At 42.8% G+C, this 25,586-nt stretch overlaps 2 protein-coding genes across 7 annotated transcripts in view; both read right to left on the reverse strand.

Annotated features, from left to right (window-relative positions):
- Rpl12-ps2 (ribosomal protein L12, pseudogene 2) overlaps positions 1-25,586 on the reverse strand; it is an 852,478-nt gene that overhangs the window by 81,658 nt on the left and 745,234 nt on the right. The gene's annotated exons all lie outside the window — the stretch shown is intronic.
- Positions 1-25,586, reverse strand: part of Ankub1 (ankyrin repeat and ubiquitin domain containing 1) — a 38,760-nt gene that overhangs the window by 10,183 nt on the left and 2,991 nt on the right. For 5 of the 6 annotated variants that reach the window (XM_002729036.6, XM_017591262.3, XM_063282708.1 and 2 more), the window contains 3 exons: positions 13,833-14,049; positions 9,158-9,272; positions 278-1,210 (listed from right to left, as the gene is read on the reverse strand). In XM_002729036.6, coding sequence (XP_002729082.1) covers positions 278-1,210; positions 9,158-9,272; positions 13,833-14,049 — 1,265 coding nt within the window. Of the gene's footprint in view, positions 1-277; positions 1,211-9,157; positions 9,273-13,832; positions 14,050-15,916; position 25,586 lie in introns of those variants that run through there. The other variant, XM_039103684.2, reaches the window with a different exon arrangement.

Here is a 25,586-nt window from a genome sequence, read left to right on the forward strand (position 1 = left end):
TCTAAGGCTGAGGTGAGATCCTTCTGTTACTGTTTTGTTTTCTGAGACAATCTTATAAGGAATCCCAGGCATGAAATGCCCCTGCCTCTGACTCCCAAGTGACTACTGGCAAGAGCCACTAGGTTCAGTGAGACGAAGTCCATGATGCTAATTAAATATTGACATTTTAAAACAAGTTATATCACTCAGTGCACCATCGTAGGGCTTCACGAACATTTCTCTGTCCTAGATCTGCCTCATTAAGGATTTGCCCTTATATTTAAAAAGAAAGCATTACCTTGCCACAGCTAAGCAGTAGATGGCATTCTCCCGTGGAGTCCTCCCACTGTGCTCTGAGAAAGACTTGAAGAGGGACCTCAGCAAACAATCACCACTGGGCGGAGTGCAATAGAACTGTGGGTGTGCATAATGCACTCTTGAAACTGGAGGGAGAGGGACCTGGGGGAGATAGGGATTTTTGATGTTCTTTTCTTTTCTAGCCGGGGCAGCGATTTTTTTCTGGTTTTCTTGTTGATAACTTTGCACTTCTGAAAAGTTCTTTGCATCTACTAAGGATGGAAATGTGAAGATTTGTTTTTTGGTGTCGTGCTGTGACATTGGTAAGGAACCAATAGGTTTCCTGCTTGGCTGTTGCTTGCAGGGTGGTAGTTTACTCTGGGCGGTATGCCAACTCTTGTCTTCAGCCTTGTACCAGCTCTTGGAAGTCATTTTGGGCTTGGTGAAACCATCCACCATCACAGTGTCTCCAACCTTTGCCCCAGAGACCCTGGCTCTGCTAGGCTGGCTTTTATGGCACCGACGAGTCTGAGCTCGGAGAATCCATTGCTTTATTTTAATATAAATCCTCATTGGGACCGAAAGTTTTAGAAAAGAAACAGTGGACCATATTTTGCTCAGTAAATACAGCACACAGTCTTTATGCTGGTGTTTCGACGCAATGGCCAGGGGAGATTGCCCTGCCGCGTTCTTACATTCCAGGCACAGGACACTGAAGTTGACAAAGGCCTTCAGAATTAACAGCTGGCCAGCTTCTGCAGCCGCATGAATAGGACAGTTAGAGACATCTGTGTGAAGGGCTTCGTGGCACCATGCTCGGCAAGGGTGAACGCCCACTGCCTCATGGGGCTGCGCACCCTGCTTCAGAGCCCACTCAGTAAGCTCAGTGTGTCCATGAAAAGCAGCGATGTACAGGGCTACCCTTTTCTGGTACCTGAATGAGTGGAACAGATTTGGCACAAAGGGTTAGTAAGTCAGCGAAACAGCAAAACAGTTATGCTAGATAAAAAATACTCCTGGATCCCGGCCCACAGCTCCCTGCTCCCAAACCCCGTGGGAGAGAGAGCTCATCACCAAGACGTGCTGGCAATCCTGAGACTGCAGGGCAGGAGAGAACGCCACTTCTGTCCACCTTTGCCTATATCCCTGGCCCAAGAGGAAACTGGAAGATAGGGGCAGTCAAGCTGCAGGAGCTCTGCGGTTGAGACTGCACCTGGATCTGAACGGACCCAGTCAAACAGCTCCCTGTACCCAAATCCGGTGGGATGGAGAGCTAGACCTTCAGAGGGGCAGACACGCCTGGGAAACCAGAGGAGACTACTCTCTCCCCACATTTCTGACACTAGAGGAAAACAGTGCCATCAGGGTCCCCTGCGCACAGGAACCCAGAAGGAGGGGCAGGCCCTTCTGGTTGCTGCCCTCACGGAGAGTTGAAACCCAGCCCAAGGAGCCTGAAACCAGAGGTAAGACCAACTTTTCTGCTCCAAGTGACCTGCCTGGTGGACTCAGGACACATGCCCACAGGAACACCTGAAGACCAGTAGACAGGAAAGACTACACACCTGAAAGCAGAACACTCTGTTCCCATAACTGGCTGAAAGAGAACAGGAAAACAGGTCTACAGCACTCCTGACACACAGGCCTATAGGACTGTGAAGCCACTGTCAGAAATAGCAGAACAAGGTTACACCAGAGACAACCTGATGGCGAGAGGCAAGCCCAGGAACCCAAGCAACAGAAACCAAGATGACATGGCATCATCAGAGCCCAATTCTCCCTCCAAAGCAAACACTGAATATCCAAACACACCAGAAAAGCAAAATCTAGATTTAAAATCATATTTGATCATGATGTTGGAGAACTTCAAGAAAGACATGAAGAACTCCCTTAGAGAAACGCAGGAAAACATAAATAAATAGAAGCCTATAGAGAGGAATCACAAAAATCCCTGAAAGAATTACAGGAAAACACAATCAAACAGGTGAAGGAATTGAAAATAAAAATAGAAACAATAAAGTACAAAGGGAGACAACTCTGGATATAGAAGCAAGAGACAAGGAGCCGTAGATACGAGCATCACCTACAGAATACAAGAGATAGAAGAGAGAATCTCAGGAGCAGAAGATTCCATAGAAATCATTGACACAACTGTAAAAGATAATGTAAAACGGAAAAAGATACTGGCCCAAAATATACAGGAAATCCAGGACACAATGAGAAGATCGAACCTAAGGATAATAGGTATAGAAGAGAGTGAAGACTCCCAACTCAAAGGACCAGTAAATATCTTCAACAAAATCACAGAAGAAAACTTCCCTAATCTAAAGAAAGAGATGCCCATAAACATACAAAAAGCCTACAGAACTCCAAACAGATTGGACCAGAAAAGAAATTCCTCCTGTCACATAATAGTCAAAACACCAAATGCACAAAACAAAGAAAGAATATTAAAAGCAGTAAGAGAAAAGTAACATATAAAGGCAGACCTATCAGAATTACACCAGACTTCTTACCAGAGACTATGAAGGCCAGAAGATCATGGACAGATGTCATACAGACCCTAAGAGAACACAAACACCACCCCAGGTTACTGTATCCAGCAAAACTCTCAATTAACATAGATGGAGAAATCAAGATATTCCATGACAAAACCAAATTTACACAATATCTTTCTACAAATCCAGACTTACAAAGGATAATGAATGGTAAAGCCCAGACAAGGAGGCAAGCTACACCCCAGAAAAAGCAAGAAACTAATCATTTTGCAACAAAACAAAGAGAAAACAAGCACACAAACATAATCTTACATCCAAACACGAATATAACAGGAAGCAACAATCACTATTCCTTAATATCTCTCAACATCAATGGACTCAACTCCCCAATAAAAAGACACAGATGAACAAACTGGATACACAATGAGGACCCAACATTTTATTGCCTACAGGAAACATACCTCAGACACAAAGACAGACACTACATCAGAGTAAAAGGCTGGAAAACAACATTCCAAGCAAATGGTCTGAAGAAGCAAGCTGGAATAGCCATTCTAATATTGAATAAAATCGATTTTTCAACCAAAAGTCATCAAAAAAGATAAGGAAGGACACTTCATATTCATCAAGGGAAAAATCCACCAAGATGAACTCTCAATCCTAAATATTTATGCTCCAAATACAAGGGCACCTATATACATAAAAGAAACCTTACTAAAGCTCAAAGCACACATTGCACCTCACACAATAATAGTAGGAGATTTCAACACCCCACTCTCATCAATGGACAGGTCATGGAGACAGAAATTAAACAGAGACATAGACAAAGAGAAGTCATGAACCAAATGGACTCAACAGACATTTATAGAACATTCTATCCTAAAACAAAAGGATATACCTTCTTCTCACCAGCTGATGGTACTTTCTCCAAAATTGACCATATAATCAGGCACAAAACAGGCCCCAACAGATACAGAAAGATAGAAATAATATCATGTGTCCTATCAGACCACCACAGGCTAAAGCTGGTCTTCAATAACAATAAGGAAAGAACGCCCACATATACATGGAAGTTGAACAATGCTCTACTCAATGATAACCTGGTCAAGGAAGAAATAAAGAAAGAAATTAAAGACTTCTTAGAATTCAATGAAAATGAAGGTACACCATACCCAAACTTATGGGACACAATGAAAGCTGTGCTAAGAGGAAAACTCATAGCTCTGAGTGCCTGCAGAACGAAACAGGAGAGAGCATATATCAGCAGCTTGACAGCACACCTAAAAGCTCTAGAACAAAAAGAAGCAAACACACCCAGGAGGAGTAGAAGGCAGGAGAAATAATCAAACTCAGAGCTAAAATCAACCAAGTAGAAACAAAAAGGACTATACAAAGAATCAACAGAAACAAAAGCTGGTTCTTTGGGAAAATCAATAAGATAGATAAACCCTTAGCCAGACTAACCAGAGGACACAGAGAGTGTGTCCAAATTAACAAAATCAGAAATGAAAAGGGAGACATAACTACAGATTCAGAGGAAATTCAAAAATCATCAGATCCTACTACAAAAGCCTATATTCAACTAGGCTTTATCCCAGGTATGCGGGGATGGTTTAATATACAGAAAATCATCAACTTAATCCACTATATAAACAAACTGAAAGATAAAAACCACATGATCATTTCATTAGCTGCTGAGAAAACATTTGACAAAATTCAACACTCCTTCATGATAAAAGTCCTGGAAAGAACAGAAATTCAAGGCTCATACGTAAACATAGTAAAAACCATATACAGCAAACCAGTCGCTAACACTGAACTAAATGGAGAGAAACTTGAAGCAATCCCACTAAAATCAGGGACTAGACAAGGCTGCCCACTCTCTCCCTACTTATTCAATACAGTTCTCGAAGTCCTAGCCAGAGCAATCAGACAACAAAAGGAGATAAAAGGGATACATATTGGAAAGGTAGAAGTCAAAACATCACTATTTGCAGATGATATGATAGTATATTTAAGTGATCCCAAAAGTTCCACCAGAGAACTACTAAACCTGATAAACACCTTCAGCAAACTGGCAGGTATAAAATTAACTCAAATAAATCAGTAGCCTTCCTCTACACAAAAGAGAAACAAGCTGAGAAAGAAATTAGGGAAATGACACCCTTCAAAATAGTCCCAAATAATATAAAATACCTCGATGTGACTTTAATGAAGCAAGTGAAAGATCTGTATGATAAGAACTTCAAGCCTCTGAAGAAAGAAACTGCAGATCTCAGAAGACGGAAAGATCTCCCATGCTCATGAATTGTCAGGATTAATATAGTAAAAGTGGCCATTTTACCAAAAGCGATCTACAGATTCAATGCAATCCCCATCAAAATTTCAATCCAATTCTTCATAGAGTTAGACAGAACAATTTGCAAATTCATCCGGAATAACAAAAAACCCAAGATAACTAAAACTATCCTCAACAATAAAAGGACTTCAGGGGGAATCACTATCCCTGAACTCAAGCAGTATTACAGAGAAATAGTGATAAAAACTGCATGGTATTGGTACAGAGACAGGCAGATAGACCAGTGGAATAGAATTGAAGACCCAGAAATGAACTCACACACCTATGGTCACTTGATTTTTGACAAAGGAGCCAAAACCATCAAATGGAAAAAAGATAGCATTTTCAGCAAATGGTGCTGGTTCAACTGGAGGTCAACATGTAGAAGAATGCAGATCAATCCATGCTTATCACCCTGTACAAAGGTTAAGTCCAAGTTGATCAAGGACCTCCACATCAAACCAGATACACTCAAACTAATAGAAGTAAAAGTAGGGAAGTATCTCGAACACATGCGCACTGGAGAAAATTTCCTGAACAAAACACCAATGGCTTATGCTCTAAGATCAAGAATCGACAAATGGGATCTCATAAAACTGCAAAGCTTCTGTAAGGCAAAGGACACTGTTGTTAGGACAAAATGGCAACCAACAGACTGGGAAAAGAGCTTTACCAATCCTACAACTGATAGAGGGCTTATATCAAAAATATACAAAGAACTCAAGAAGTTAGACTGCAGGGAGACAAATAACCCTATTAAAAATGGGGTTCAGAGCTAAACAAAGAATTCACAGCTGAGGAATGCCGAATGGCTGAGAAACACCTAAAGAAATGTTCAACATCTTTAGTCATAAGGGAAATGCAAATCAAAACAACCCTGAGATTTCACCTCACACCAGTGAGAATGGCTAAGATCAAAAACTCAGATGACAGCAGATGCTGGCGAGGATGCAGAGAAAGAGGAACACTCCTCCATTGTTGGTGGGATTGCAGACTGGTACAACCATTCTGGAAATCAGTCTGGAGGTTCCTCAGAAAATTGGACATTGAACTGCCTGAGGATCCAGCTATACCTCTCTTGGGCATATACCCAAAAGATGCCCCAACATATAAAAAAGACACATGCTCCACTAGGTTCATAGCAGCCTTATTTATAATAGCCAGAAGCTGGAAAGAACCCAGATGCCCTTCAACAGAGGAATGGATACAGAAAATGTGGTACATCTACACAATGGAATATTACTCAGCTATCAGAAACAATGACTTTATGAAATTCATAGGCAAATGAATGGAACTAGAAAATATCATCCTGGGTGAGGTAACCCAGTCACAAAAAAACACACATGGTATGCACTCACTGATAAATGGCTATTAGCCCAAATGCTTGAATTACCCTAGACGCACAGAACACATGACCAAAATGCGATGCTTCACTCTTTCTTTAAAAGGGGAACAAGAATACCCTTGGGAGGGAATGGGGAGGCAAAGTTTAGAACAGAGGGTGAAGGAATGTCCATTCAGAAGAGAAAAACTATATGGCCTCACATGTGGCCCATAAATATACAGCCACCAAACTAGATAAGATGGATGAAGCAAAGAAGTGCATGCTGACAGGAACCGGATGTAGATCTCTCCTGAGAGACACAGCCAGAATATGGCAAATACATAGGCGAATGCCAGCAGCAAACCACTGAACTGAGAACGGGACCTCCGTTGAAGGATTCAGAGAAAGGACTGATAGAGCTTGAAGGGGCTCGAGACCCCAAAAGTACAACAATGTCAACCAACCAGAGCTTCCAGGGACTAAGCCACTACCTAAAGACTATACATGGACTGACCCTGGACTCTGACCTCATAGGTAGCAATGAATATCCTAGTAAGAGCACCAGTGGAAGGGGAAGCCCTTGGTCCTACTAAGACTGAACCCCCAGTGAACAGGATTCTTGGGGGGAGTGCAGTAATAGGGGGAGGATGGGGGAGGGAAACACCCATGTAGAAGGGGATGGTTAGGGGTCAGATGGATGTTGGCCTGGAAACGGGGAAAGGGAATAACATTTGAAGTGGAAATAAGAAATACCCAATCTAATAAATATGGAAAAAAAACTTATAGTGCCCATCCATTACACTATCCATGAGCAGGATTTGGAGGGTTTGGGATATTGGTGCAGTGGGTAAAGTGCTTCAGGTAAACCTGTGACCCAGTGCTGTGAGGACAGAGGCAGAGTTGGTACGACTGGCTGCCTGCTGACCTGGCTGAAGGGCCAGAGAGACCCTGTCTAAGGAGACTAAAGTGGGGAGTGATAGAAGACACAACATCTTCCTCTTCTTCGCGCTTCCATGTACCCCCCCCTGACACACACACAGACACAGACACACACAGACACACACAGACACACAGACACACACACACACACCGCAATCAGTTACTTTTGAGACAGGGTCTCCTGTGACCCACACTAGTTTTGAATTCATGTGTAGCTCTGTCTGGGCTAGGACCCTGATCCCGACTCTACCTTCTCGAGTGCTGGGATTACAGGTAGGGGCTCTTGCATCCAGCATGAGCTATAGTTTTTAAAGAAGATCAGTCTTGCCTCTCCCCACCCCCGAATGTCTTCTCAAAACTTGATAGGTAAGTCAAAATTCCTTCATACTCCTCTATGAAGAGGTCTCGGACTTCCAGCCTCTGCCTACCGATTGCCTCCTTTCCTCATGGCTCACCCAGTTCCTTGAAGCTGTTGTCTTGCTCCCAGGTCTTTGCATATAGTTCTGGAATACCTACTTCAACACACTGGGGTTTTTGTTTGTTTGGCTTTTGTTTGTTTGTTTTTCTTTCTCCTTGTGGCCTTTGGAGCTGTTGCTGGTCTCTACCCTTTAGTAAAGCATGGTTAAACTGCCCACAAGAGGGCGCTGTTCTAAAACACCGTATCGCAAACAGCTCAAGGGAGACGGGTAGCAGCTGGTTGTAGTAACACAAAAAAATAAATGCCCAGCAGCTTCTCCAAGCTAGCCACGTTCCACAGCCCTAGACACACATTTCCCTTCATGTAAGGCTAAAAGAGTGAAGTACTGCTCCATGGAGAGGAGAGATTTTATCCAGTTCTCAGCAAACACATTCATTCAAGCAGATGAGATTCAAGCCAGAGGAACACAGAGAGAACGCAGCTCAGCTCCCTATTCTGTTTGGGGTGTAACTATGGCCACTGTGTGCAGAGGGGCTGGGTGGAGGTAATGATGGGCAGCCAAGTCAGTTCTTTAATAAGGCCTCTAAAGGAGAAGCTAGACTCATTGTCACTTCAAAGCTCAAACACAACCAAACACTGAAGCTCGAGTAGCAGCTTTGTAACAATGTCTGTGGTTAAACCGTTGGCTTTCTTTTTAATTAAAAAGTAATTACAGTGATAACTCAATGCAAATTCAACGGTTGTATTTGGAGTTACATTGTTTTAACGGTTGAGTTTAGCTAGGCTTGGGAAGAAGTAGCCACTGTTTTCAACCTATCTCTTGGCAGATTATTTAAAAAAAAATATTGCTGCTTAATAAAATAATTAAACTATGAGTGGCAAGACATTTATCCTGAAGATAAGGATTTTTAAAGTGTTACTATAAGTATGATATGTGCTAGGTGATAGTGGTACACGCCTTTAACCCTGGCACTCAGGAGGCAGAGGCAGGCAGATCTCTGAGTTGGAGGCCAGCCTGGTCTACAGAGCAAGATCCAGGACAGCCAGAGCTATGCAGAGAAACCATGTCTTGAAAAACCAACCAATCAACCAACCAACTGATAAGCAAACTAATTGCCACAGATTTAATTAGTGTTCCAGAAGAAAATCTGCCTGGATTACAACCCATTACCAGTCCTGGTGACACTTTTGTTATCTTGAGTTATCAAATATCTCAATAACAACAACAATAATTATAAAATAATATCGTACTGAATTGTGTAAGGTGAATTGGTTTGCCACGACCATATCTATAGAGAGAATTCAGGTTGAAGAAGCTTAGAACAAAGTGACTTAAACCCATCTAACATCTGTTTTATCTTTCGTACTTGAGGACTGGTCCTTCTTTTGATAAGTAGCGTTGGACTTTAGGTTTTTGCCCAAGAAGACATCCCATGAGAAATTCCTTCCATCCATCCCAGACATCCAAACGAAGTGTTGTGCCTGCAGATCAAGAAAGACAGTTTATGGTCCGGTCTCTCACCGTGGCTCAGCCATACAGACGTGTTAATGTTACCTTTCTCCAAATATAGCAAGATGCATTGTGAGATGAAGCTTTTGTATCAGGAAACAGGGAAGGTATTTCTGGCTAGGCCTTTATTGGGTAGGGAAAGCCCATCAACACTCATGTACCTTGGCTTTTCCCTCCGTTCAGTGAGTGCATTTAATGCCTAAATGCTGGGAATTTTCATGAAAAAAAAAAATCCCACATTTAGGAGTAGTTTCTCATTCTTCTCACTTTTTTATGCCCACATCCAAACCAGGACTTCTTAAACTTAAGTAGACATTCCTTTTTGTCCAACAAATTTTATGCAGTTTGGGGTGAATAGGTTTATCAAATAAAAATACACACCAGTCATTTACTTATAATCAATGGTAAAGAATTTATTTAAGGAGCCAGCGAGGTGGTTCAGGAAGCAAAGGCTTGATGTCAAACACGCAGGCCTGAGTTTGAACCCAGTATCTGTGTGGTAGAAGGAACGAGCTGACTCACGCAGGTTATCCTCTGACACAAAAGATTCTGTCGTTAAGATTTAAAACTTTATTTACTTTAACATAAAGATTTAAGTCAGATTTAAATCTTGGGGCTCAGTGGTTCAGAGCTCTTACTGTTCTTGCAAACTCAAGAAGGATGACCAAAATGCAGATGCTTCACTCCTTCTTTAAAAGGGGAACAAAAATATCCATAGGAGGGGATAGGGAGGCAAAATTTAGAACAGAGGCTGAAGGAACACCCATTCAGAGCCTGCCCCACATGTGGCCCATACATATACAGCCACCAAACTAGATAAGATGGATGAAGCAAAGAAGTGCAGGCTGACAGGAACCGGATGTAGATCTCTACACAGCCAGAATATGGCAAATACATAGGCGAATACCAGCAGCAAACCACTGAACTAAGAATGGGACCCCCGTTGAAGGATTCAGAGAAAGGACTGAAAGAGCTTGAGGGGGCTCGAGACCCCACATGAACAACAATGCCAAGCAACCAGAGCTTCCAGGGACTAAGCCACTACCTTTAGTTTACCATGTATACTAAAGACTATACATGGACTGACCCTGGGCTCCAACTGCATAGGTAGCAATGAATAGCCTAGTAAGAGCACCAGTGGAAGGGGAAGCCCTTGGTCCTGCCAAGACTGAACCCCCAGTGAACGTGATTGTTGGGGGGAGGGCGGTAATGAGGGAAGGATGGGGAGGGGAAGCCCACATAGAAGGGGAGGGGGAGGGGTTAGGGGATGTTGGCCTGTAAACCGGGAAAGGGAATAACAATTGAAATGTAAATAAGAAATACCCAATTTAATAAAAATGGAAGAAAAAAAAAAAAAGAGCCCGAATCTCTTCCCCTGGCTGGTAGAGCCGAGGCTGCACATGGTCTGGAGTTACTGTAAAGAAGTTAGCCAGCAGGGGCTCTCACAGCTCTGGCAGCCTTCCTCAAAAGTCTGGGAAGCTGAAAGTCCTCGAATGGATGGACACTGTCAAACTTATAAACATAACGAGCTTGCCCCATATGGTGAGAACCGGTTGTACACATGAGCTGCTTCCACAACCCGTGGTGGTGCGGTGGGGGATGGGTTCCATGACCCAGGTCTACCGATGGCAGAGAAATGTGTCAGGTCTGGCCACTTCAGCAGAGGCTCTAAGGGTGTGGCCCACCGGGTCCTCCAAACCCTTGAGGGGCTGAAAATGGTGGAAGAGGACCAAGATGGGGACCACAAGCTAACACCTCAGGGACAGAGAGATCTGGACAGGATCACTAGACAAGTAGACAGGTGATAGTTGCCAACAAGAAGCATTAGAACAAAGGATGCTGGGTTAATAAATCACCTCAATCATAAAAAAAAAAAAAAGAACCTGAATCCTGTTCCCACCACCCACATGGTGGCTCACGATTGTCTGTTACTCAAGTTCCAAGGGATCTGATACCCTCTTCTGGTTTCTAGGGCATATACACACCCTGAAACACACACATAAACATGAATAAAAATCAGCCTCTCGGGGGCTGGAGAGATGACTCAGTGGTTAAGAGCACTGACTACTCTTCCAGAGGTCCTGAGTTCAATTCCCAGCAACCACATGGTGACTCACAACCATCTGTAATGAGATCTAATGCCCTCTTCTGGTGTGTCTGAACAGCTACAGTGTACTTATATATAATAAATAAATACATCTTTAAAAAGAAATCAGCCTCTCCTTAGGATTAGTGTATGTTCACAATCCTGTCCCAGAATGCCCTCCATCCCTCCTCTCTGACCATTCATAGTTCTGTATCCCGTGCAGCCCGACCCACATTCTCCTGAATGTCTCCTTGTGATCCCATCAGCTCACACCAACTTGGAGGTGGATTATAACCGAGGATATGTCCTCAGCTCTTTTCTTCCATGTTCCTGCAAACGCCCGATGTATAGGGGCAGCTTTGCAAGTTTCTGTGTGAGGTAGTATGTACACTGACTCACTGCGAAACTCAAATCTTTGGCTTTTCAACCTGGACATGATTGCATTTCCAAAATTTTATTTTCCACTGCTTTTGGAGAATGATTCAGAGTTTCCCTTTGGGTAGCAGCAAAGGTGGTTTATTGAGCAGAGGGTGGAGAGGTTCTCCAACGAGCAGTGTGCTGACCAGGATTCCTCTAGGGAAAGCAAGTGGCTGGCTACTTAGGGAATGCTCGTTATGCCTTGGGAACGGTGAGAGGCAGGCCAAAGTCACCCAGCCAACACCATCCTTCTCTTTGAGCCTTTACTCCAATGTCCATGTTCTCTTAGGTACCCAAGAGGTCTATCTATGATTTCTGGGCTCTGGACTTTGTATCTGAAATCTTCTCTCTCAATTACTCTCACTCCCACTCCCCATGTTCAAATGCCTATTCCTCAACATATCATGAAAAATTTAGAAACTACTTTTATATATATATATATATATATATATATATATATATATATCTGGAAAAGCAAGTAATTTCCAAATTCTTCCCAGCGTTAAAATGTCACAATCCAAGAAGTGAGTGAACAGATGCCCTCCAGAAAGCATTCTAGTGTTGTTTTATCTTTTGATCTTTAATTAAAGCACTGGATTATCAGCTGCTTGAGCACAAATGACAGTGAGTCCTACATTCCAGATCACGTAAGCCTCCTGCAAGCACTCAGAACTAGAGTAGCACTCTGGGGACAAATCCTACAGTTTCCCTTTCTCTGATCAAAAATGGAGACAGTAATTGATATCAAAGGTTTTAGATCCTCAATTCCAAACAACGTGGACGTGGATTGCTAAGCAAAGGGAGAAGTGGGAGAAATGTCAGCAAGTGTAGATTCAGCAGTCCCCGGAAGCCAGGCTAGTTAACTCAAGCATGCCTACAGAGCCCTGTGTGTCTGTGTGGAAAACTCAGATCCTTTGCAACAAATGTTACAACGCCCTCACATCCCGAGGTGGTCTGATCTCTAGCAAGGACTCCTTCACCTTCCAGTAATTATTCAAGATCTGAGTCACTTTCTAGCACAGGCAAGACAAATCTAGTGCTTTTCCTTGTTTACATTTGGCCACAGAAGACGTAACCTGAACGCATGGTACTGAAAGAGAATTTGTCGTCTTTTTGTTGGGCAAATTCCAGGCGGCTAAGGCAGCTTTTCATCTTGCACAGCACTGCTGTTAAAGGGGTTGCTTTAATATGATTGGCTACATTTTGGAATGAGATTATACAGAGCAAGCTCCTGAACACTGTATTACAATGCTGCCACCGTGTTAAGAAAGAACATCCGACCTTCTACGGAAATGACCTTTAGAAGACAAAGGTGGTGTTCCTTGAGTTTTGTCCTTCCAGCCTGATGATATTAGCAAAATGTTGCTTTAAGAAGTAGCAGAGCAGAACTGGAGGCGGCTTCCCAGTTCAGAGCATGGGAGCTGCTCTCACAAAGACCCTGGAGCTCAGTTCCCAGCAGTCATGTCAAGCAGCTCATATTGTAACTCCATTCTAGGGGATCTGACTCCCTCTTCTGGCCTCTAAAGGGGTGTGTGTGTGCGTGTGTGTGTGTGTGTGTGTGTGTGTGTGTGTGTGTGTGTGTGTGTGTGCGCGCGCATGTGCACACACACACACACATATATACACGCAAATAAAAATAAGCAGAATTGCGAGACCTTCATTTCTTATTCTACAGACTCAATGAAAGAGCCAAGTATCGATAATGTACACCCTCAGTGTCCCTCCTGAGGTTTCACTTGGTGTGATGAAATTTGTGATTTTAAATCTTGATAGCAACTGGGGTTTCCTGTATGTAGGAGATGGAGTGTTCAGGGGGCCAGGAGGCCCGGGAAAGTTATCACTATACATCATTTTATACTTCGGATAGTTAAATCACAGGATGTATTACCTATTTTAGGGTAAATAAATAAACCCAAGAATCTGAACATAAAAACCTAGGTTTCCGTCTCCTCTGGAAAAGCTGCAAAAGCTGGTATAAAAGAGCCCTGGTCCTGGGGTAGCAGCTGACGTGAAATGTGGCGGGCAGTACCGATATCCGTCTGGTAATCCTTGAGGGTGTTGCAGTCATACATCTCCAGTCCCGCTGGTGTCCGGAGACAGTAGACACTCACAGGGAAGCCACAGCTCAGAGTTACCAGCATTCTCAGGTCAGACACCTTCCTATCCAGGATAGACATGTTCTCCTTGATGGCCATGGTCTCCTGGGTCACAGCATTGAACACATAGAGAGTGGGCTTGTCTTCTTTCTGCAGGAGAGCAAAGGGGACACTCACTGTCTGAAGGTTGTGAGGGACTGGACTCTGGGCATTTCTATTCCCATGGCGTGTGTGCAAAGAGGGGAAAAATAAAGCCACTGTTCTTCTGCGGCTTTGTTTCACTCCCCATCCTGAGGACATAACATGGCCCCTGCTTTGAGCCAAGGGATGACGACTCAGGGCTCTGGCATTTATTCTACAGACCCAGATACAGAAGCGGGGGCTGCTAGCTTGTATCATGTGCTTACAGAGGAAACTGTGCAGAGAACATTCCTCCACTATTCTGTGCTTAATGTGGAGAGAGGCTTTTAACCGTTGGCTAATTTAAAAAAAGTTCTTCTTGTGAGGTTCTCTCTGGGGGTTGGATCCAACTGAGAACATGAGGAACAGTTTTCTTACTCCGTGTGTTCTTCCTCCTCTGTGTGCTCTGCTTTCTTACAGAACACAAAACACTTATATTTACGCTTGCTATAACACCGAATTCCAAATACCAATACCGTACAATGGAAATACCAAATATGGTTTTTTTTTAAAGTTTTCTTTATTCCCTTTATTTTAGAGTTCAAATAGGAAAGCAAGTAGAATTGAGGGATCAGAAGTAAAAACGTTAAGTTTGGGGAATGTTAATCCTCCCTCAGCAACAGTTGAACCAACCAAGCCCAGGAAGAGGGCAGGGAGAAGTGAAACTGGTTACACTTCCTGTTCCCTGGTTGCAGGGCTGCTAACATTTTTCTTCAGTGGCCTGCTGTTGGCTGGGCACATGCCAGTGCATGGCACTGCCCCAGAATGTCTCCACCACAGAGGCTTTCTTAGAAGTGGATACCTGGGTTCCAAGTACTTCATGAAACTTCAGGCAACTCAGCCACTTACCACTTCTTGCCTGTAGTTATAGGATTTAAGAGATCAGGAGGTAGAGGCAGGAGGATCAGGAGTTCAACACCAGCTTTATCTGCATAGAAAGTTTTCTGCATTACTGTCTCACAAGAAAAAGCCAACCCCAAACCAAATTCTTCTTGGGTTCTTCTGGAGCCTGTTTCTGCTCCAGACTTATAGTATGTTAAGTCCATTCCTCTGATATCACTGTCATAATATAATATACACCTCTCAGAAGTTCTTAGAGGAATGGTGTTACTGATGAAACATGACTTTCCAGTGTTTTGATTGAGGGCCCATGTTCACTGATACAAACCAGTTGAACAAGTGCAAGGTTTCTTCTGTTACACATGAAGCCAGCCTAGCAAGCTGCACACAGTGGGCTAAGTGTTCTGAGCATAGGTGGTAATAATCTCACTCAGCAAGCGTACTCATGTTTCCCCTTGGCTCCCTCAGGTAAGTATCTGCCAAATTTATCCCAGAAAGATTTATAGTCAGGCAGAAATTACCATACAATGTAATTAAAAGGCAATGGAGAGGGACTGGGAAAAACGGTCCAGTGTTTAAGAGCACTTGCTGCTTTTCCAGAGGACCCAAGTTCATCTCCCAGAACACATATCAACATATCAGGCAGCTCACGAATACCTGTAAATCCAGTTCGGGGTCACCGATGGCTTTTTCTAGTCTCTGTGGACCCCAGACATATGTGGTGGTGGTGGTGGTGGTGGTGTGTGTGTAGAGACACATACATGACAAATTTTTTTTAATTCATAAATCCCAGAGTGGGTTACTTTCCACTTCAAGTGGTTGATGTTCTCAAATGAAACACACACACACACACACACACACACACACACACACACACACACACTCTCAGTGTTGTTTATATTTTAATGTGCCTTGGGCAGCACAATAGCTGAGCGACTTCCTAACCTCCATGCTGCTAGAATCTACCTCCCACTGATAATTCGGAATTATTACTTACAAATTCCTATGTTCCATCGTGGCTGCTCTTAACGCTAATTAGTCAGCCATCTGGGTCACATTTTCTGGACCACTCTTCTTGCTACTCCACTCCATGGCAGGCTCTGTGTCTCCCCTTTCTCCACGGCATAGTGGATCTCCTTCTTCTTCTAGTCCCAAAGCCGGTAAATCCTAAAACCCCACTTCTGCTTGTCCTTTCCAGCCATTGGCTGCTGGCATCTTTATTTACCAATCAGAACCAAGCTGGGGCAAGGTCCCAGAAGGTACGTGTGGACCTTCTCATGCAAACAGTTTTGGGGGTGCATAATTTGCATGCATAATACAAGCAGCTACATTGCATACAGTTCTTAGATTTATTTATTTTATGTATATGAGTACACTCTTTAGACACACCAGCAGAGGACATCGATTCCCATTGCAAATGGTTGTGGGCCACCACATGGTTGCTGGGAATTGAACTCAGGACCTCTGGAAGAGCAGTCAGTGCTCTTAACCACTGAGCTATCTCTCTAACCCCATATACTTTTTTTTTAAAAAGAAGATAGTGGAGGAGAAAGAAAAATTATAATTCACCCAATAGCAGTCTGTTATTTCTTTGGAATCCCTGGATTCTCTTTAGCTCTCTCTAAATTTATCAATAAATGCAAACAAATGACAAGCGAAATGCAAATAAACATAACATGTAAACAAAACCGCAGAGGCATAAGTCGGTCTTACCCATTAACTGAGTTGATCTCAACAGCAAACTACTTTATAATAACAATAGATAAGTAGGATTAAGAGCAGGCCAGAATATTAATTATCCTCTGATGATAAAGAAAAAGGTCTCGAGTCTGTGCATACATACAGACTCTGCAGCAAGTAATAACAAGGGAGGGTGGCAAAATAGCTGGTAGCATAGAAGAAAATCAGAAGTGACTGGAAAACTTTGTTATCTGTGAAGCTAGATTCTTAAGTTTTTGGAAATGCCTTCAAATCTGCTATCCCCTCCCCCTGCTTTTTTTTTTTTTTTTTTTTTTTTGGCACTTGAACTTTGTTTCCTAGTTTTTTATCAATGGACACAGATGACATCCTAGGCTCATTTCTAATGCAGGGAGAAATAGTTTCAATTGTGCTATTGTAACCACATGTCCACCATTTGATAAACTTTGTGTTCTTTTAGTAGCTTGAGGTGTGGTGGCAGGAGAGAGTTCTGTCCTTGATTGTGTGGGGAAAGGCGCATGCACATGCCTGTGGGAGGCACAGCAGCCCTTGTGCTTATGGATAAGCAGTAAGAGAACTAGGAATGTTAAATGCTATCTATGTGGCTGAGACTTTGTGCTATCTATGTGGCTGAGACCACACTTAATGATCCTTATCACAAGCTTATCAATCTAGAGAGTCTAGATAGAGAATCTCTATGGACAGTGTCACATGTAGTCCATCTAGAGAACCCATCTTTATGGAAGCCATCACATGTATTTTTACAAGGAGTTCAAGTGGAGTTATGACTTTTTCTTGTACACATAGGATTGAGTTATTTGTCACCAGAAAAAAATTTCACTAAGCTGTGGTGCGCTTAAAAGATGCCTAAAGTAAACTACTCAGGTTCGAACTCTTGAACTTTCAACCAACACTGGCTACTCAGTCATGTTGAACCAAGCTACTTTTTTGCCTCTTGCAGTAGCAGAGATAGCCTGCTGCCCCTGCAGATGTCAACTAATAGTACCCGTTAACTTAATGATAAGACAGAATGCATCACAGAATAGGCATCTCTCTGGAAGATAATATCTATGGGCCCCAGGATGGGTCTATGGATAGACACACTTACCACGAACTCTAATGACCTGAGTTCAATACCTGGGACACACGTGATGGAAGGAGAAAACCAACTCCCTTCAACTGTCTACTGACCTCCACATGCACACTATAGCATGTGTGCATGTGTGTACTCACATGTGCACACACTCAAATACATAAATATTTTTTAAAGAGAGGGTGTCTGTAAGCGAAGGCATCGTTCTGCCTTCATACACGATATCCTCCTCCCCAAGCATTCTGAACAAGACAGGTTGTTTAGCTATGCCCAAGTATGTCAGGTGCTGTGGTGTTTTGGATATGCTTGGCCCAGGGAATAACACTATTAGGAAATGTGGCAATGTTGGAGTATGTATGGCCTTATTGGAGGATATATGTCATTGTGGAGGTGAGCTTTGAGTTCCTATGCTCAAGTTCTACCCAGCACAAAAGAGAAAGTCTTCTGCCTTTGGGTCAAGATGTAGAACTCTCAGCTCCTTCTCTAGCTCCATGTCTGCCTGGATGCTGCCATGCTTTCTGCCATGATGATAATGGACTGAACCTCTGGAACTGTAAGCCAGCCCCAATAATTAAATGTCTTTTATAAGAGTTGTTTTGGTCATGGTGTCTCTTCACAGCAATGAAAACCCTAACTAAGACAGATGCTGTTAGATAAATAAAACCATAAATAAATCATGGTTGGACATATATAAGATTAAAATTTTCCAGAGGTCCACTTGCTACCACATGGCAGGTGGCATGGGCAGGCAGAAAGCACCCACGGCTGTGGAGAGATGGGAGAAAAAGAGAAGTGGAATGGTTTGAGCATTATGAAGAGAGGAAGAACTGGAAATGTGAGGGAGGTGAGGAACAGCATGATGTCAGCAGCCTGGAATAGTCTTTGCTGCCACCTGAGGCCATGGTCACGTCCCAGCTTGCGATACCACCGAGGGCCATGTTGTGGTCCATGGCCTTGCAGATGCAGGGGTTTCTGTTGATGTCCATGGCCCATGTTACCCTCAATGGCCACGCGAATGACGTTCCTAGTCTGTCCTGCTACCTGGGGCCAAGTTGATATCCCAGGGCTGTGCAGCATTGGCCTAGCCCCTCACTGTCTGTGGCACACAGGAAAGCTGGCCCCTCCTCTAGCTGGCTGCAGCATTCAGGGGAACAGAGCGTGGGAGAAATGCTCTTCTCCTCCCTCACCACCTGCAGCAGACAAGAGGTCTCGAGGACTTGAGAGCATGAGAGCTGGCCCCACCCCTTGCTGGCTGTGACGCTTGGGTGAACTAGCAGAGGCAGTGCTAGAAGGCTTGCCCTGATGGTGTGGGTGCATGAGAGCTGGCAGATTGACCAGCTCAGCTACCGCTTAGGTCCAGATCCAGGGCTCCGAATTGGCCCACCCCAACCTCTACCCCATCTGTGAACTGTTGGAGCACATGAAGGGGTCAGCCCAGCAAATCCAAAACTGCAGCATCTCCATGACACAGGGCAACAACAGGATATCCCAGTGGAGTCCCAATGAGGATCCAGTATTGACGGTGAAGGGGAAGTCAGAGGCTTCCAAACAGATCAATGACCCACTGCAGTGAACATTTGCAAGTAAAGATGTTTGGACACATTGTGACACACTGCAGATGTTTTTTGTTTGTTTTGTTATCTTTATTTTTTGTTTACTTTTGAGGGAGAGGTTGCAAGGGTGGAGGATGAATATGAGAGGGGAGATGAATGGGACTGGGGTGCATGATGTGAGATCCATAAAGAATCAGTAAAATGTTTTTTAAAAGTATGATGCACACGACCTCTTCTTACAAGAGACAGTGGACTACACACTGGACAGCAGCTGGTCTTTCAATTTCCCCAAACAACAAACACCCAAACCAATGAGCACCTCTGACAAGATCTAATCCTGTATGTTTCCAAACATGATTTATTTTTCTCTTTTATGGAAACTAAAAAAAAACCCAGATAATTCACTTGGGGTGGAACTTCGCAATAAAGAGCTTGGTTGCTCGGTATAGAAGAGGCTCTGGGATCAATCACTGACATCCAGGTTTGCAAACAATCAAACAAGTAAATAAATACACAAATAAGAAATCTCTAACAACAAAACAACAACCGAAGATTCCATTTTTTCCCCCTTGGGAAAAAAACCCACAAACAAACCAGTATGCTATGGTGGACCACAAACTCAAAGGTTTAATTTTTCAGTCCAAACAAATGTATTCTATTTCAGGATCACAGTTCCTTTCTTTGTCTTCAGAAAGTAGATGTAAACACACTAGAAATAATACGTGCACATTAGCAATGAGATGCAGAATATTTTTTATTAAAAGCAGGCAACACAAATGGAGGTTGATGTGGATCTGAATTCTGCTATCATTCTGCCTCACAAACTTTGCAGAAACCAAAGAAGCAGGAACCTTCTCGGTCTGACCTGGAGTGAACAAAGCAGGAAGCGATGTCTGGTTTCATTAATGGACTGGTCCACTTGAGAAATCAAACAAACTTCCCTTTGTGGACAGCAACTGTCCAGAAAAAGATGTACTTGGAATGTGGTCAACCCAATTATTTCCGTAATTTCGTTCTGGCCCTGTGTCTAGGACACAGAAATGTACTCTGCTACCAGAAGAGAAGAGTAAACACCAGTTCAAACACAAAACCATGGATCTGCACTCTGTCCACCTTCAAAACACGCCAAGTCATAGCAACAAACACTGGGAGCAACCAACCAATGTCTGATCTGACTTGCCATTCTACCAGTTAGAACATATGCGTACATTGCTAGGGTAACCAAGAACCAGAGTCTAGATAACCCAGAAATCTAGGGTAAAACCAGATACTACTAGTCTTAAAAAACAGTAACACTAAAGTGACTCCTAAGGACATTCTGTTACATTCATGGGTATTCAACCAGCTCAGAGATGCTGTCTCTTGCAGCAGACAGGAAAAAAAAATACAGAGATCTACAGCTAGAAATTATCACACACACACACACACACACACACACACACACACACACACACACACACAGAGAGAGAGAGAGAGAGAGAGAGAGAGAGAGAGAGAGAGAGAGCTTAAAACACATAGCTTTAAATGAGACATTACTGTCAAATCCCTTCCCTGAGAGTTCAAAGAATCCCACAAAAGAGGAGCTAGAGGGAATGGTGGAGACAGAGGATGCCAGCAGAGCAAGGCTCTCTAAGCCACCTGAACAGAGTTCATCTGAACTCAGAGACTGAAGCAGCAACCACAGGGCCTACACAGGCCTGTCCCAGTTCCTCTGCATATTCATTATAGTTTTCAGTTTAGTACTTTTATGGGACTTCTGAATGTGAAAAACAGTGTGTCTCTGATTCTTGTGCCTTCTCCTGAAGCTCTTTCTTTTATTTTACTATGGGTCTGTTTTGTCTAATTTTGGTATGGTGGTTTTGTTTTATTATTGTATTTCATTTTGTTAAAAAAAACATTAGAAACCAAAAAGTAACGGCGGACCTTGTGATTATCCAAGTAATGGTGGTTCGGAAGCACCCTGGCCTGCTGACAGGCTGCCAGCCTGTTCGGTGGCTGCTCTGTGGTGTAAGTGATGGCTGTGCACATGCACAACTGTTAAGAGCACTTGCTACTTTTGCAGAGAGCCTGAGTGCAGTTCCCAGCACCCACATGGCAGCTTACAACCATCTAGACCTGCAGCACAGGGGATCTAGTGCCCTTTTCATTTTCTTCAGGGCATTTCCACACACATACACGTAAATAAAAACAAAAATAAATATTAAAAAATTTTAAAAAATGTTCAAAGCCAGAGGGTGGCCTCTCAGAACTTGTTCTATGACCAGATTTAGGTGCCATTTCCAGTTATGTAACTGCAGATCCTGACTTTCTAGTCTTCCTCACATGATTGACAACTACCCAATAGGCTTTGAATAGGTTTCTTTCTGTTTTAATTTTCTGTAGTTTGTTTCTGCTGCTTGTAACTAAGGACAGTATTGTAGAAAGAGAAAAAACAAAGAATACTGGGGAGCAGCTACCTTGGTTTTACTTCATGATATATATCTACATGTACATTTCCTTTTGTTGTTGTGTGGTTTTCTTTCTTTCTTTCTTTTTTTTTAGTTTGTTTGTTTGTTTGTTTTCTTCATCAAGGCAGGGTTTCTTTGTGTAGTTCTGGCTATCCAGGAATTTGCTCTGTAAACCAGCTGTCCTTGAACTTATAGAGAGCCACCTTCCTCTGCCTCTCTATTTGGATATGTTTTAAAAGGAAAACTACTTATTTATTAAGCTTTGGAATTCAACAAGAGTTTCTGACTTTTGTCACATTTCTAACTTTTGCTAAAGTAAGTTAAATGGCTTTCCTAGATTCTCAGAAGACAGAGCTAACTTGCACACAGCAGCCTAATTAAATGTTGCAGAACAAGGATGTTCCTCATATTTGTATTTGATGCACTAAAGCCACAATGTGTTTGCAAAGCAGCCTCTGGTTACCCACCCGGCATAGAGCAAATGCATGTCTGCATTCTTTAGGGCTTGGGATCTTTTTTCAGTGGAGAGTTTTTATTATCATACGTTCATTTTCAGACGCTACCACATACATATAGTAAACACTGTGGGTTTTAGAAATAGCCTGTTTAACCATCTAATCGAAATAGGAAGCAACAGTTAAGTAATTCTTTTTCTTCAGATTAAAGACACCATTTCCTTTCTTAACATTTGTGATAACAAACTCTAGATGTGACTCCAGTGGACAGAATGAAGAAGAGTAAAACCTGTAAACTTCCATAAAGTGTGAGTTTCTAATGAAACCCTGAGTTGATCAGCATCACGGTTGATGGCCGTGCTCTGTCTCGGTTCTCTCAGATAAACCATTTTTGCCACTAAAGTCTACTCCTTGCTTGAACCCCATGAAAAAGATTAGAGTTCGGTGCAGAGCTTGCAGCTCTTGGATGGATGGATGGTTGGCGGTACTTAGGAAATGTTTCTCTCTGTGTAGCTGTGAATATAGACTGGCTTTCGGGAGGGAACTGGGAGCCATGTGTTGTGAGAACTGAGTTACATGCTGGAGGCTATTTATGTTTTCACTTCCCTAAACAAGCTTGTTTGACCCACTTGCACCTGCACCAGATGTGCCTGATCACATGAGGGTGGAGGTGTGTGGGCAGGAAATTCAGCAGGAGGGACTCTTGTCTCTGATTGGATGCGGGTGGGAGGTACAAAGATACATCGGGACTGATGCTTGCCCCTCATTGGACCTGATGGGAAATATGGTGGCCTTGCAGAGTTGCCTTTTTAAGTCTCTGCAAAGTGTGATCCGTGGCCATTTTCTGGGGACACAGAGATGGACGTGGCCAGAGATCTAACCTCCTGCCCAGTATTTAACTAAATAAAGCTTGCTTCAAATTTGGCTTTAAATCGTGATAGTGGTCTTATTTTTGAACACTGGGATTCACAATATCCTTTTGTATCTTTCGAATTGAGAACCAAGGGAATATATTAACTAGTCAAAAATATATAAAGTTTGTTCTAAATAATGAAGATTAAGGTGGGTCTTGGTTAAATAAAAGCACTCGTAATGCATTCTATATATCCAGGCCATTAAATCCCTCCAGTGAGCTCAAAAGTTAGAACTGAACTTAATGACACTGTCTCTAAGCAAGCCAACAATTAAACGAAAACAAACCAACAAACCTTGGGGCTGGAGAGGGCTTGGTGGTTCAGGGCACTAGCTGGTCTTACAGGGGACCCAGGTTTGAGTTATGGGTCCCAGCACCCACATGGCAGTTCAAAACCATCTGTAAATCCAGATGATTTGACACATTATTCTGGCCTCCAGGGGCCTCTGACACAATATAATGCACAGATATACATGAAAGCAAAGTACCACACACATTAAATAAATAAATAAATAAATAAATAAATAAATAAAACCTAGACCCCCATCGCTGTCCTTAGACAGAACTTAGAGATTGTAAGGAGTTGATCTCTGTGGCCCTACAGTGCTTGAATATAGTATGGAAATCATGTAAAGACATAGAGAGAAGCTGTTTGAGAAAGGTACTGGATGTGGTGGTGCACTCCTGTAATCCTAACACCGCGAATAAAAAGCTTGAGCCCAGCCGGGGGTACATAGCAAGACACTGTTAAAAAAAGAAAAGAAATATATAATCTGGTTTGCTTTAAAAGTATTTTCTGAGTATTAGAGGAATAGAATTAGAGAAATCATAGTCAGTGTAACCTCAGTTTTTGGTACTTAAACATTCCTCAAAAATATAAAGAATACACAAATAACAAATGCTCAGAGAACATTAAAATTATATAAATGGAGTCAGGAATTAGTGTTTATACATCTCTAATAGTTAATATGGGAGAGTGTTTTTATGAAGACAAACATATTAAGAGTTAATTTCGAATCTCATAACATTTTTAATGATGGACATGAGGAAATATGTGTCATGTTTAAAAGGGATGACAGCTCACGGTTATAGTGGTTAAAAAGAGCATAAGGTACCTAGCATAAGCAGCAGCTCTTAGTTGGGTCACTTGTTCCATTAAAAATTAATTGCAAATTAGAGATATTGAGTCCAGGAAACCACAAAGTACACAGCTTGTATACCTTAGGGTTAGGGTTCTATAAAGTGCTTAGTGAAGAAAGCTGAGTCCAGGATCCCAAGTTATGCACCAGTAGTTAAGGACACCCATCTCCCCCCGAAAATGGAAGAGACATTTCTCCTGCACATATATCTAGTTCAGATGGCCACTTTGTTTGAACTCAGATAAGACACTGTCTTAGGGTTTCTATTGTTGTGATAAAACGCAATGGCCAAAAGCAACTTGTGGAGTAAAGAGTTTATTTCAACTGATGCTTCCACATCACGGTCCGTCACTGGGGGATATAACCCAACCCAAGTGTAGAACAAAGCATGCCCACAGGCTAGTCTGACAGGGTCATTTTCTCATTTGAGGATCCCTCTTTCCACATAATTCTACCGTGTGTCAAGTCAACATAAAACTAGCCAGCCCAGATGCTTCCCCATCATTCTCATTATTACTTAGAATTTCCTCTTCATCACACCACTGCCCCTAATCCTTACGACCGAGGAAGTGACCTCATCTGCTCCATTCTGTACGGATATTTCAGAGCCAGCCCTTAAGCTTTCTGGTCTATGGCGAGTCCTGTGATGACAGGATGCGGCACATGGCAAGGGATGAGGCAAGCAAGAGGAGGAATGGCAGGGACCAGGAATAGGGCATCTGCATCGTACTGCTCTTTACAGCCTGCATAAGACCATGTGTACATCGGAGAGACCACAGGAAGAGGAAGGCTGGAGAGATGGATCAGTGGTTAAGAGTGTGTACTACTCCTGTATGTGACTTAGATTAGGTTCTCAGTGCTCATGCCAGGCAGCTGACAACTGTCTCTAACTCCGGCTCTTAGGGAATCCAATGGCTTGGACCTCTGCTGGTAACTGCTCTCATATGCATACACACGCATACCTATAATTAAAAATAAATCTTTGGGGGGTGGGACAGATGGCTCTGAGGTTAATAGAACGCACTTCTTACAGATGACCTGAGTTTGAGTCTCAGAACCCACATCCAGCATCCCACAATCACCTCCATCTCTAGCACCAACATCCTTTTCTGCGTTCACACACATAGAATAAAATAAGTAAATCTAAAAATTAAAAGAGAAGAGAAAGTGCTATTTATGGTATTCTTTTTTGGTAGGATCTTGCCATACAGCCTAAGACTGACCTGTCTCTGCCTCACAAGAGCTGGGATTGTAGATCTGCATCAACCACACCAGCCTATGAAAAGCTTTTTCTGTTATGAAATCACTTAGTTGAACTATTCATGACTTCCCTCCAAGTAAGAGAGCCATCTTTGGACAAACATTACTC

The sequence above is a fragment of the Rattus norvegicus genome, chromosome 2, assembly GCF_036323735.1.
Source record: "Rattus norvegicus strain BN/NHsdMcwi chromosome 2, GRCr8, whole genome shotgun sequence".
Lineage (NCBI taxonomy): Eukaryota > Metazoa > Chordata > Mammalia > Rodentia > Muridae > Rattus > Rattus norvegicus.